Here is a 14,086-nt window from a genome sequence, read left to right as displayed (position 1 = left end):
ATACAAACTTTCAATCACTGGTGTCAATTTCTATTAATTGATTAAAAATAATTAGGACGTGAAATTGAATTTTAAAACTGATAAAAATAATGAAATGTAATTAATCATAATTTATTTAATAAATTTTAATTTAATATAAATTATATCTAAAGATGAAAATGAATATTAAAAAATTGTGTTTAAAAGTGTAAATATTGAAATACAGGACCAAATTTAAGTCAAACTCAAATATTAAGGATAAATTTATAATATTTTAAATTTTAAAAATTAAATTGAAACGAAACTCAGATTTTTTTGAAACGAAACTCAAATATTAAAAACTAAAAATCGAGGAAATAAATAGAAAAAAAAGAAAAAAACTAAAAAGAGAGTTTTTCGTGAAAATTATTATTATGATTATATTCCAAATGATATTTTAACAAAATTATTATTATTTCGACTTATTGTAATCTGCAATCTGTTAAATCGGCGAACAGCCGAAGCGCGAACGCCGATTCACCGTTTAAAAGCCGCGGCGGTTCTTCATTTGATAGTGGGCGGTGTTCTCCGTCTATTGATTCCTTTTCATCATTCTCTTTCGTAAAACCCAATCGCATCTGAATCACACAGCAGCCTCTGCATCTCATTTTTCAAGCTATGGGACACGGTATGACTCTGGTGGATTACAATCTTTATGCTTTTGTTCTTAAAATTTTGTTGGATTGTTTATTTTCGTTCAGGAGAAGATTGGTTTTCATGTAGAATATTCAATGTTTCAGGTGACAAAGGAAGACCCAGCAAAAAACCTAAATTCGGCAAGGTTTGTTTGGTTTTTGAACTCCAGGTTATTTGATAGGTTCGGTGTTTTTGTATTGCGTAAATAATGGTTGATCAATTGAGCATAATTTCAGGAGGATTACAAGAAAGCTAGTTTTGAAGAAGATGATGTATACCATCTTGATGATCTTGACGACGATGATCGCTATGGTAAATCTTCGTATATCTTGAAGGATATTTGGTTTAATTAATGAATTGCTTTGTTAGTTGGTGTGGGTTCTAATTGACCGAGTCAATGGAATTTTAGGTGATAAAGACGGAGGCAAGAGAGATTTCAGCAAATTGGAGTTAAAACCTGACCATGCTAACCGGCCGTTATGGGCTTGTGCTGATGGTCGGATATTCCTTGAAACTTTCTCGCCCTTGTACAAACAGGCATATGATTTCCTTATTGCCATTGCGGAACCAGTTTGCAGGTAACTTAAATCTACTGAAGGAGAAAATTGTGGTGGATTACGTTAAGATTAAGTTATTGTTCATGTCAATATGTTAATGTGATCGATATTCAGGCCCGAATCAATGCATGAGTACAACCTCACTCCACATTCCTTGTATGCTGCGGTTTCTGTTGGTTTGGAGACAGAAACAATTATAGCGGTTTTGAGTAAGTTGTCTAAGGCCAAACTTCCCAAGGAGATGATTGATTTCATTTATGCTTCTACTACCAATTATGGCAAGGTGAAGCTTGTCCTTAAAAAGAACCGATATCTTGTGGAATCCCCATTTCCAGAGGCAAGTGCTCACTTAACTTGGTTCCTTGTTTAGATGGAAATACATAGCCTAGTCATTATTGGCAATCTAAATGGTTGCTTAATTACTGCAGGTGTTGCAGAAATTGCTCAAGGATGAGGTTATAGGCAGAGCCAGAATCATTCCCGAGGTATGGTCCTAACTGGCGTGTTCATTTTTCAGATGTAGTTAACAACACAGTTATTATGGATTCTTTGGGCTGTACCTACACCTTGTTTTTATTGATATTGGGAACTGTCAGGATTCTCGTGGAAATGGTGATTTTACAATTAGCAAAACAGCAGGTGAACTTGGCAGTCGCCATGAAGGATTGCTTAATGAAGCAGAAGCTGCAGCTGCAGCTGAGGAAAGAGAAACTCATTCATTTGAAATTGACCCATCACAGGTTATATGGATTTCAAAATTTTAAGACTGAACGTAAACAAATTGATGCCTACAACTTATGTTGTTCTTCCTCTCCTTATTTATTGTATTTTGGATCTTGATCAAATGACAGGTTGAAAATGTTAAACAACGCTGCCTGCCCAATGCCTTAAATTATCCCATGTTGGAAGAGTATGACTTTAGAAATGACACTGTGAGTCTTTACTTAGCTGTTTCCTTGATTCCTTGTTTTCCTCCATTGAATTGGGATTTGGAAGGAGAATGGTCTCAAGTTTTGATTATTTTCTTATTTTCTGTATAAGAAATCGGCTCTTATTTCAATATTTATTCCTGGATTTTTAGATCAATCCAGACTTGGATATGGAACTGAAACCACAGGCTCAGCCTAGGCCGTATCAGGAAAAGAGTCTTAGCAAAATGTTTGGAAATGGTAGGTATCCTTGTTGCATGGCGTCTTTATTTCGTTTGAGCTGCTTGTTATCGATTTTCTATGAGTAATCTCAGCACCCTATTTTACTCTTCTGTTTATTTTATTTTGGAACAGTACTTTTGTAGAATAAATTTCTTTTCGTTTTGGTAAAATCTTGGTTTATTTAATCATTAATCATTAGAGACTCCCAAGCACATGAATTTTCTATAAATAGAAAATGAAGGGCTTGTTATTCAACAATATAACATGACTTATATATCCATGTCAACCAATATCATCATCCATAAACATAAATATATATATGCTTTTATTTATTAGTTATCTAGATTAATTAGATTTTTTTAATTTAATTCTTTTCATTCATTAAAAAATGGAATTAACTTGATAGATTATTTCGATAGGATAAATTAGTTTACTTTCATCATTAATATGGGTTGCCTGGGACTTGAATCTGGAACTAGTCGGATAGAGTAGATAAATTACTTTTTAAAAAATAAGTATGCTCTGATTGTCTTTTGGTTTCAACGTGAAGTTTGAAAGTTGTGATTTTTAACTGTCTAATCATTTTTTTTTAAAAATTAATATCCTCCTATTTATCCTGTACATTTTTGGGCCTCACGAGCAGTTTGGATAACTTGGGTTTTTTTCCCCCTCTTTTGAATTTATCTAAATGCCTTAACTGAGAATAGTCAGTTGTTTTATTTAGTTTCAAGCTCTGATCATGTATGTATATTTGCAGGTAGAGCAAGATCTGGCATTATTGTACTTCCTTGTGGAGCCGGGAAGTCTCTGGTTGGTGTTTCTGCGGCCAGTCGTATCCGGAAAAGTTGTTTATGTTTAGCTACAAATGCTGTATCAGTGGATCAGTGGGCTTTTCAGTTTAAGTTGTGGTCTACCATTCGAGATGATCAAATTTGTCGGTTCACATCAGATAGTAAAGAAAGATTTCGAGGAAATGCCGGGGTGGTTGTTACAACCTATAACATGGTTGCTTTTGGTGGTAAAAGATCTGAAGAATCTGAAAAGATTATTGAAGAAATCAGAAACAGAGAATGGGGACTACTTCTTATGGACGAGGTAATTTTACCATTTTGTGTTCACTTATTATCTTTTTAACTAAACATTTTTAGTGCAAGTTTTCGTCCATTCTGTTTCTAGGTGCACGTGGTTCCTGCTCACATGTTTCGTAAGGTTATCAGCCTGACTAAGTCTCACTGCAAGCTTGGACTTACAGGTACATGACGTTATGGTCTTCTAACCCTCTTGGGTTGTGGTTTCTGTTGATACTGAAAATTAACTTTGATTAATTTATTGCAGCCACACTTGTGAGAGAAGACGAAAGAATTACAGATTTAAATTTTCTTATTGGTCCCAAGTTGTATGAAGCGAACTGGTTGGATCTTGTGAAAGGAGGATTTATTGCAAATGTGCAGTGTGCTGAAGTTTGGTGTCCTATGACAAAGGAGTTTTTTGCTGAATATCTGAAGAAAGAAAACTCAAAGAAAAAGCAGGTTTTTTAATTTCAATGAAGTAAATTTTTTCTTATAACCTTATGCCTGTCCTATATTAATTATCACTGTGCTGAGAAGTGAGAACGTTGTTATAGTTGACAAGATAATTTGGATATAACCAGCATGGTATATTCTGGTTTAAGAACTTTTTTTAATGAGGTATTTTGGAATATGATATGTCTGTCTGCCATCAGTACATTTACGTGCTCTTGTGGTTGTTTCCTTCTCTAATATGCTGCCTTTCACATTTCAGGCTCTTTATGTAATGAACCCCAATAAGTTCAGGGCGTGTGAGTTTCTCATACGGTTTCATGAACAGCAGCGTGGTGATAAGATCATTGTTTTTGCTGATAATCTTTTTGCACTTACGGAGTATGCAATGAAGCTCCGTAAACCTATGATTTATGGTGCGACAAGGTTAGACAAAATTGTTTTGCGTTGAAACAAACTCAACCTTACATGTATTTGACATTTATAGCTGGATTTTCATTTTATTTTCCAAATTTGTAGTCATATTGAGAGGACAAAAATTCTTGAAGCATTCAAAACTAGTCGTGATGTGAATACCGTTTTTCTTTCAAAGGTACTTTTCTTCTCTCATCCTTCCTTTTTCCTTCTCCGCCATCAAATCTCAATATATAACAATGGAAGTAGTATTAGTAATAACAAGAACAAAAAAAAAAAAAGGAAAAAGAAAAAAAGAGATATAGTTGGTTTTAGATTAGGCCAGTGGATGTGTCATGTTATATTTTCTTCGTTATCAGTCAATCTGATGGAGAAATAAATGAAGGTCAATAATCGAGTAAAATTCGTAACAGCCAGCCAGTTTTCGTTGTCCAGTAGTTGGCCAATAATCTGCCTTTTGTAAATCTTTATCGTTATTCTTTATTTGATTGAGTTGTGAGTCCTTGGAGGCAACTGGGTTTTCAAATTGTTCCCTGATTACTGACTAATTTGAGTTTTTTTTTCTCCTCTAAAAAACAAATGAAAAATCATGGAAACACAGCCTTGAGGCAGAGGGGTGAGCTACATCTCTCAAAAGAAACTAGTGAAGCACCGGTTCCAAATCAGGGAGGATTTGAGCTAGGCTATAATTACAAAAAAGAAGTCTTGTGTCTTAGACAACAAAAAGGAGAGTTAGATTGTACATTATTGAAAAAGTATTCAAATGTATCCAGCTTATCTTCAAAGACCCTCCAATTTCTTTCCTTCCGAAGTTCCCAGAAATCTGGACGGCAATTCTCCTCAAAACCTTTGCTGTTTCTCTCAGGTTCCACCCTTTTGAAACTTCAAGAAGCCACTCCATCACAGAATTTGGCAAACACATGTGGAACGTCTTTTATTAAAGACACCGTCCTCTCCAGGCAGGACACTAGAAAAATAAATGATCAATATCTTTGTTGAGTCGTTAAACTTTTGTAACCGGACTCCAAAGGGAAGTTTTAAGTTTGTGGGAAGTTTCAGCAAGCTTGATGAAAGCCATTCTGTAACCGTGGCTTCTTTCTTCAGGGAGTCAAGGTAAATGTCCGAGAAAGATTCCTCCAAAGAAAAGGGCCCGACCACTTGTCTTTCCAAAACTTAATTCTGCCACCATTTTCAGCCTTGAAATTTATGAAATGGAGGAAGAATCACTGTTTTCTGTGATCTCGAACCATGGCCTTCCTTTTGGAATACCCTTAGGTGGGACTTGGGAGGGTAGTCTACCCTAAGGGGCTCCACCCATAAATGCTGGTCTGCAGTCTTCCTCCAAAGAGCTTATTCTTCATGAACGAATCTCCATAGCCATTTCAGTAGAAGTGCATTGTTCCCTTGTTTCAGAGAACCAATTCCCAGCCACTATATTGAAGAGGGCAGAGCCATTCGAACTTTGACGATTTTCGATCAATTACTTCAAAGTTACTTTTTGGCAAATCATCTCTCAAGTTTTTCTTCATAGAGAGTTTTTAAATTAGTATGACTTTTGAAAGATTATTTGTATTTATTAGGACTTTTAGATGAATCGTTTTAGTTAGAAGATTTAGTCTTTTATGTTTCCTCCTAAAGTTATTAGTAGTTTGAGGTCAAGATGATCTCAAGAGTTGAATTGTTTGCTTTTGTTTTATTTAAGGTGGGCGATAACTCTATCGATATTCCTGAGGCAAATGTGATTATTCAGATTTCATCACATGCGGGTTCAAGACGTCAAGAAGCCCAACGTCTGGGGCGTATTCTTAGGGCCAAGGTTAAGACTACATCTGCAGTTCAACATTTGTGCATTTTTTAATGTTTCTGTTGAGCAGTTTGCAGGAATTAGCTTGCGTTTTCAAATGTCATCCTGTATAACTAGAATTTCGTACTCTATGGCAGCTTGAAAGTTGTAATAGATTTATATTTCATTTTCACCTAATGTGCCTTGTGCGGAGTCCGTGCATAATTTTTACCTGGGATTGGTGAATAACTGACTGCGTACAGTTTTGTACTAGAATACTTCTTGTATGGTAGTAAAGGTGGAGTATTAGCATGAGGTAGTATTGTTAAAATAATCTGTAGATTGAATACATTCTTTTACTTATCGTCTATATATTTTTTTACTGGACCACAGGGTAAACATCAGGACAGGATGGCTGGGGGTAAAGAGGAGTATAATGCCTTCTTCTATTCGCTTGTTTCTACTGATACACAGGTTGACATCTATCCATTGTTTATCTGAATAGTGTAAAAATAGATGTCTCTCTCTTGGTCTAATGGGATATATTGCATGTTGAATTTTAATGCAGGAAATGTACTATTCAACTAAACGACAACAGTTTCTGATCGATCAAGGTTATAGCTTTAAGGTTGTATTTTGTCTCAGCATTTGCTGCATTCTTGTTTATCCATGTTAAAAGGTTTTAAAGATTTACATGTTAAAAGGTTCTTATCCAAACTTTCGTTTGATTATTATTATTATTACTACTGTTATTTAAATTATTGGCTCTTGTTTGGGATTTATGAGAAATGGAAAACGAAGTTAAAGATTTTTGGACTTTTGGCATATGTGGCAGATGAATGCATGGGGAAAATTCTATGACTTTGGTAGTCTAGAAGTTTTTTCATACAAGTTTCCTTTATTGGTTGCCATATTCGTAGCATTTTAAAATAATATGGAGTCTATGAAATAAATTAATATATCATTTAATGACATGTTTAAATATGAATGGAAAGAGCACGTATTATGGTAGCACTAAAATTTTCCAATGAATGCATGTGCTGTCATTTCCTATAAAAGTGGAATTGTGACAGGTAATTACAAGCTTGCCACCAGCGGATGCAGGAGCTGAGTTGAGCTATCATCGTCTTGATGATCAGTTGGCACTTCTTGGGAAGGTTACCATCTTCAAATATCGTTCTTCTTTACTCCTCTGAAAGATATTCTGACATGCTTTCATTTGTCAGGTACTGAATGCAGGCGATGATATGGTAGGATTGGAGCAGTTAGAAGATGATGCAGACCAAATTGCACTCGATAAGGCTCGGCGTTCAATGGGATCCATGAGTGCAATGTCGGGAGCAAATGGCATGGTTTACATGGAGTACAGGTATACCATACCTCCTCCCCAAAAATTATGACATAATCTAAACATAGAAATGAATTTAACAGTAGGTGTTTTGTATACATCGGTTTCCAATTTTGTGTATTTCCTTTTTTCAGCACTGGACGGAAACTTGCGGGTCAAGGGCAGCTTAAGAGCAAGCCAAAAGACCCTGCGAAGAGACATCATCTGTTCAAAAAGCGGTTTGCCTGAGAGAACGACTGACCTGAATGGCTGGGGCTTAGTCATGTCCTAAAAAAATATCGGCTAACGCAAAGGTAAGGAAGTGTTTGGACTTGATCGAAGTTTCGAGATGTTAATTATTAGTATGGATAGAAAAAGAAACAGAAGGAAGCTTATATATAACAAATACCAAACAACCCTCCGCCTAGTTTTGTCTTTTGGGAAAGATAGAGGAACTGTATTACTAAAAACCTACAAACTAGTAATAATGTGTGTATGAGTTACTTAATTACCCTCCATCTCTCTTGTTCAAGGAGTCAAAAAGAGGGAAAAAAGGAGACCCTTTGACAGAATTTCATAGATAAAAGACTTTCCCAAAGCCTCAATAAGTCAAACTAAACAACCCTTGGAATATTCTGAAGGATGTGAGAAGGCAAAAGATTCTTTGTTATCAGGAGAGGTCCATTTGAAAAGAAAGAAAGCGAAAGGAAAGAACAGAACAGTATTCTTTTACAAGAGGTGTGATGAATTGTACTGCAAAAGAGTCAACTTTTAGTCTTTCCACTATTCGTTGGATTTTGTTTCAATGGAATTTGACTTTCCCCCCCCTTGGATTTATGAAATGTGTCTGAAACCAGTGAACCAAGAAGGAAAAGTTGAAGACGAAAGTGAATTAGAAGAGCTTCTGAAGGAATTTATGTTATGGGAACCATCTATCAACTTCCTAGCGGGTGGTGTGGTTTATGAATTATTATGCATATTTATTTTGCTTTTAAAGGTTTAAGTAAATAAATGTTTTATTGTAGTTTTATTTTTGTTTTTAAGTTCTATATAAAATAAGAAAATTTAAGGTTAAAAGACACCCTTAGTATTTGAATATTCATATAAATAATAGTTTGGTCTTTGAACTTAAGTTTGTAATGAGTTAGTCCACGGATCTTCATATTTGTAATAATTTCTTCCCTACTGTGAAAATTCCATCAAAATTGATTGTTAATATTTATTATGTAAATTTAGTTTTTATAGGTTATATAAATAAATTTGATCCCTGATTGTTCAAAATTTTACTAAATCTCAATATCTTTTAGGATAGGGGCAAATCGTTATGAATTGTCACTTTTTATCAACTAATTGTTATAAATTTAAAAGTTTATGAACTAAATTGTAACAAACTTGGAGACCAAATTGTTACTTTTATGAAAGTTTGAGGACCAAAAGTGTTTTTAGCCAAATTTTAGAGCTGTTTTAACTTATTTTCAAATATAACAAAACTTCGCTGTCTATTAGGGATAGACATTGGTAGATATCTATCAATGTCCTGATGAAAATATATTTGTTGCTATATTTGAAATATTTTCAACCATTTTGTCATATAAAACAATTGCCCGAATTTTAATTATCATTTAGCAACTATTCTAATTTTTTGAAATTAAAGAGTTATTTGAGCTATGCTCATATTGATATTTATATCAATATTCTCCAACATGAATTATAAGTGGACATTTTCATAAGTTTAGAAATTAAGATGCTAAAGTGAGTTTAGTTTAACAATAATGTGGATTTTTTCTTTTGAGGTTGAAGATTCAATCTTTCATCCATCTATTAAAAACGAAATAAAAGAATATTTGGAATTTTGAAAATTAAGATATATAGTCCATTGTGAATTGAGTATGGATTAACGAGTTGAAGCACATACTCAAAGGTAAAAGGGGAGAAGATATGTACTTAAATATTTTTGTTCTTGTTTGAACAATTTTTTGAGGTGACTTCAGGACTAGGAACAGAATTTAAACCCTTTATTCTTCTTAGGTGATGAAATTACAGGTTCTGATATGACTAAACAGGTTTGCATCCTTCTTTGACAAGCCAACATTGATCGTCTCTTTTTCCATTTTTTTCCGTTCTTTCATGTGTTGAATGAGATGTCAAAGTCTAAGATTTGTAACAAATGCTCGCCTAGAATTGAGGAATTTTTTTGGTTGTTGAGATTTGAGATTGATGCTTAATTAGTTTTTGAAGTTTTAAAAGGAACACTATTGAATAAAAATCGTTTCGAAATTGGCTTTAAATGGATCACGAATCCATTTGATTGTTAGTTGTTTAAATGACCAAGTCGTTAATACATCATGTATGATAGGTTGGAATATTTAGATTAAATATAAAATTAGATAAAAGTAAAACATAAAAATAAACAACATTTTTAATTTTCGTTTCCTTGATGTATATCAAGCAACTGAAAAACAAAAATGTTAAGTGAAATTGAAACATTGACATTTTTTAGAATCTCATGCATGATTGAAACTACTTATTTTATTTTTGTTAAGTGACACAGTGGTAATAGTGAGAGTAAAATTTCTCTGAGATAGAATGTTATAAAGTAGAATAAAAATTTTATTAATTATTTTTAGGAATAAAACACTAGTTAATTTCTATCAAGTATGTTAAATTCTTAGAACTATTTTTTTTATATAATAAAACACTTAGGTTCATTTGATAACCATTCGACTTTTGGTTTTTAGTTTTTGAAAATTAAACTTATAAATACCATTTTTACCTCTAAATTTCTTGTTTTGTTATAGACTTTCTACCTAAAAACAAGTTGAATTTTGAAAACTAACCAAAGTGAGGAATGAAAATTGTTGTCGAAAGTTGAGATAAAATAAGCTTGATTTTAAAAAAAATTAAAAACCAAATGATTTCTATACTGTCCTTGGTTTTTTTGTGAAAATTTTGAAAATGTTTGTTTTCTTGAAAAAAAAAAGTTATTTTGAGCGATTCTTTAATTAATAAAGGGGTTATTTTCTTATCCTCAAAAAAAAAAAAAAAAAAAAAAAATCAAATATCGAGAAAATCTATGCTTTGTTGGATAGTCAGTCATGTTACCAAAGAGTGTCATTTAAAAAAAAAAACATTATGAAATTTAATCTTATTTTTTGAATACAAATTCTGTTAGTAGTCTCTAAAATTTCATGATTATTCTGCTTTACTTAATAAACTGTCAAAAAGTTTTTTTTCCCTTTTCATTTGCCTTTAAACTTTTAAAATGTTCTAATTTAGTCATTAAGCTTAAAAGAATAGTTATTTTAGTTATTTTTTTTTCATTATTCTAGTTATTTTTTTTCATTATTTCGTCCTTAATTGTATACATAGTTACCTAAGTTATTGAGATGGGTTGCGGACACGTTTTAATTTCTACAATAATAATAGTACTAATATGATTATTTTGTTCAGGATTTGAAAATCGAAAAGAAATTATCTTTTAAAAAATTAGGAATTCAAATAGACATTTTAAAAATAGATGTAAAAAATAAAACAAACTTAGACAATTATTAAAATATGTGTATATATATATCTTAGTAGTAATTTTGTTGAAGCAATTAGATGACATAATTGGACGGAACAAAAACACCCAAAAAAGAAAAAAAAAAAAGTGAAAAAAGACCCACTAGGACAAATTAATTGACAACATACTTTTTATACATGACCACAAAGTTTCAATTGGAAATTAAAAGTTTGTTCCAATTAAAATTATTTTATTGTCCTCTAAGCTAGGCAAAACTTTGATATTTTAAAAATAATAAACACAAGTTTTCGTTACTATTATTCTTTCTAGCTTTGGAAAGTATCTTGTGTTCTACGACTTTTTCTAATGACGAAAGAATACAAATCAACAATCGATAAACTGATTCAATATATTTTATAATAAAATAAAAAAAAATATTCAATATATAACAAATATATATTTCCTCCCAAGTTGAAGAAGTTGTTTGTAAAGATGGCTAGAGAGAGATTAAATATAATGTTGTTGACTGCCTAGCTCTAAGCATATTCAATGGTGCCTTAAGTTTACATGTATTATTTTTAGAAACTATATGTTAATCCAAATCAACTTTCAATTGGGTTTTGTTTGTAAAAACCTATAAGCTTCCTTTGGGGTAATTCAAAGGCTGCCATTGCTAAAAGATTCACTTCACTTAGCCAACTCATCATGTGCTTATCCCCACCTCATTATTGCTCTTATATAAACATTTCAAAGCCTTCAAAAAGTGCTGCACAATGGAAAGAAAAAAGGCCTAGGGGAATTTTTTCAAACATACCTAAAAGGATATCAAATATTATATAATTAATTGTTACCTATGTAAATATTGTAAGACTATATAAAATAGAAGAGAAAACAAATATGATTTGAATATCATAAGATACCCTTCATTATTTTTTTTGGAAAAAGAAAATTCATTAAAACAAACGACTAGTTACAGATCGAGTCTTCTAATAAGAATAGAGAATGAGCAAAGAAAGTTACAAAAACAATTATAGAAAATTAAAGAGATTGATAGGAGGATCCGTTAAGAGCTTGAATAATGTCCATCGAATAGGATGTAATGATAAGGGATCGAAGAAAGAAGCTCCCTTTCTATGTTGGAGAAGGAAGGATAACCCAATTCCACCACAGTTCAAGAATTTATGTTTATTTCTCCAAGTTTTGAATCGTAGTTCTTTTAGTATAAAAGAGGTAGAAGAATACGAATCATAGATCCCTTAATCGCTAACATATATACTATATATCAGTTGAGATTTGTTTCTTTTCTTTGGTTAGCGTTATTTAATAGTATATTAGAATTTACATTTTTGTTAATTAGAGTGAAAAATGTCAAAGGAAGAAGCAAATTTTTATAGTTCAATTCAGCTTTTGAAGTTGACAACCACTCCTAATCCCTAGTAGTGGGGAGGTTGGAGAAGGAAAAAAAATTAAGAAAATAAGTAAAATTGGATGCAACAAAGTCTTGTAATTAGTGCTCAAGTCATAACAACAAAGCCAATCTTTATGAATATTTTAACAAATAATTAGCAACTATTCCAAACAAAACCTTTTGGTTTTGCTTTAGTCAACTACAAGCCATTTTCTTGTCTCCCCCATCACAAAATTAATTTTATATTTGTACTATATTTAGTTTTAATAATTATCTCCTTGATTCTTTACTTTTTATACTTATTTCATTTACATCTTTGAACTTTTAAATATTCTATTATGATCCTTTGTTTAAGGATAAAAGATTAACTAAAAAATATTATTTTACGGTATATTTGTTTGGTTAAAAAACTAGATAAAAAATGACACACTACATTATTTTCTTTTCTTCTTCATGGTTTATGAATAATAGACGAAATGATTGTTTAAATGACATGAAATAAAGACCCAAAACATTAAGAGCATGAAAGTTTAGAGAAGAAAATATTATTTAACATAGATTTGATTTTTATTAACTCAAGACTTCCATTCTATATGACTAAGGTATGTCACACGTTATATCTTAATATTTTCAATAATAAAAACTATTCTTATAAAATCAAGACAGGTCATTTCAATATATATTTTGTTGTCATTCTCATTACATATTTTTTACAGAGTTTTTTTTTTGAGAGGACATCCAATATAGAAATTCTCTAAAGCGATGGGGATACATATTATTATTCAACGTGATATGTATATTTAAAAAGTTTATATAACATATATATAGCTAAATTATTCAAAATATAAAAATTATAGATATTTTTTAGTTAAGCTAATATCAACAATATTTTAAGATCAAAATGATATTAGTTCAACGATAATTAACATCAACTTTTTCTAAAAAAAAAAATTCCAAACTCAAAGAGTTACAAACTTCACATTCAAGCTCTCGTTCCCTTTAAAAAGAAAACATAATTTTTTTTTTTTGCTTTTAGGCCAAAGGGTATCTGATAATTTTGTTAAATAATAATTAGTTCAATAAAAGATTTTTTAATTAAAAAATTTGATATTCCATTAATTCCAACTTTGCTGTCTGAATATGAACCTTTTCCTTTCTTTCTTTTGGGTTAATATTCTTGTTTGCTTAAATTAAATAATTAATTTGATTAAAATAATATTTTAGTTCTTATCTTTAAATATTCAATTTTAATAACATACTTTCAATAAATCTCCAGTTTAGTCGCAACTATTAGTTTAATTATTGGTTGATTTTTTTTTCAGTTTTTTAAAAAAATTTTTACCATAAATTTTAGAAACATATTTACATATTATATTTTTCTTGCATGAAAATTATTGTTATTATTTAACAAATTTTGATAAAATTAACGTTGGAATTAAAAGTACATGTACAATATATGAATTGAAGAGAGGTACATGAATGAACTGAGATTGCATCTGAATGATATGAAAGTATGATTAAGAAAAACTTATAATAAATCTAATAGCTGTGTACTAATAAAATTAGTGTTGGTTTTATTTATGATTTTGTTTAGGGTTAATTTTTTTAAAAATGTTTATTTAGTTATTATAGTTTGGTTGTGTCATTTTCAAGCTTTGAAGAGCATTAAGAATACCATATATTTTATATACATAAAATATAATGTTTGTCTGCCGGATGACAAATGTTTATATTATAATACTTTACTAAGTAAATGGTCCACTAAGTGAT

General features: G+C 31.2%; 1 protein-coding gene across 4 annotated transcripts; it reads left to right on the top strand.

Annotated features, from left to right (window-relative positions):
• Positions 1–345: 345 nt before the first annotated feature.
• LOC120067096 (general transcription and DNA repair factor IIH helicase/translocase subunit XPB1) lies at positions 346–8,611 on the top strand. Of its 4 annotated transcripts, XR_016525220.1 has the most exons (22): positions 346–646; positions 759–799; positions 891–966; positions 1,064–1,232; positions 1,326–1,548; positions 1,640–1,696; positions 1,808–1,951; positions 2,063–2,143; positions 2,293–2,384; positions 3,124–3,457; positions 3,539–3,614; positions 3,698–3,891; positions 4,145–4,308; positions 4,402–4,474; positions 5,999–6,112; positions 6,473–6,553; positions 6,648–6,707; positions 7,153–7,236; positions 7,306–7,448; positions 7,562–7,720; positions 7,940–8,144; positions 8,264–8,611. XR_016525220.1 is itself a non-coding variant. In XM_090308029.1 (20 exons), the coding sequence occupies exons 1-20, from the start codon at positions 637–639 to the stop codon at positions 7,653–7,655; spliced, it is 2,310 nt and encodes a 769-aa protein (XP_090164155.1). In that variant the 5' UTR covers positions 346–636; the 3' UTR covers positions 7,656–8,611. The 4 variants fall into 4 exon arrangements, 1 of the variants encoding a protein (XP_090164155.1); XR_016525221.1 differs by lacking the exon at positions 7,940–8,144; XR_016525219.1 differs by having other exon boundaries at positions 7,940–8,611.
• Positions 8,612–14,086: the final 5,475 nt, after the last annotated feature.

Source organism: Benincasa hispida, chromosome 12 (genome assembly GCF_027475165.1).
Source record: "Benincasa hispida cultivar pf3 chromosome 12, pf3_genome.v1.1, whole genome shotgun sequence".
NCBI lineage: Eukaryota > Viridiplantae > Streptophyta > Magnoliopsida > Cucurbitales > Cucurbitaceae > Benincasa > Benincasa hispida.
This window is presented reverse-complemented; position numbering and strand designations above follow the sequence as displayed.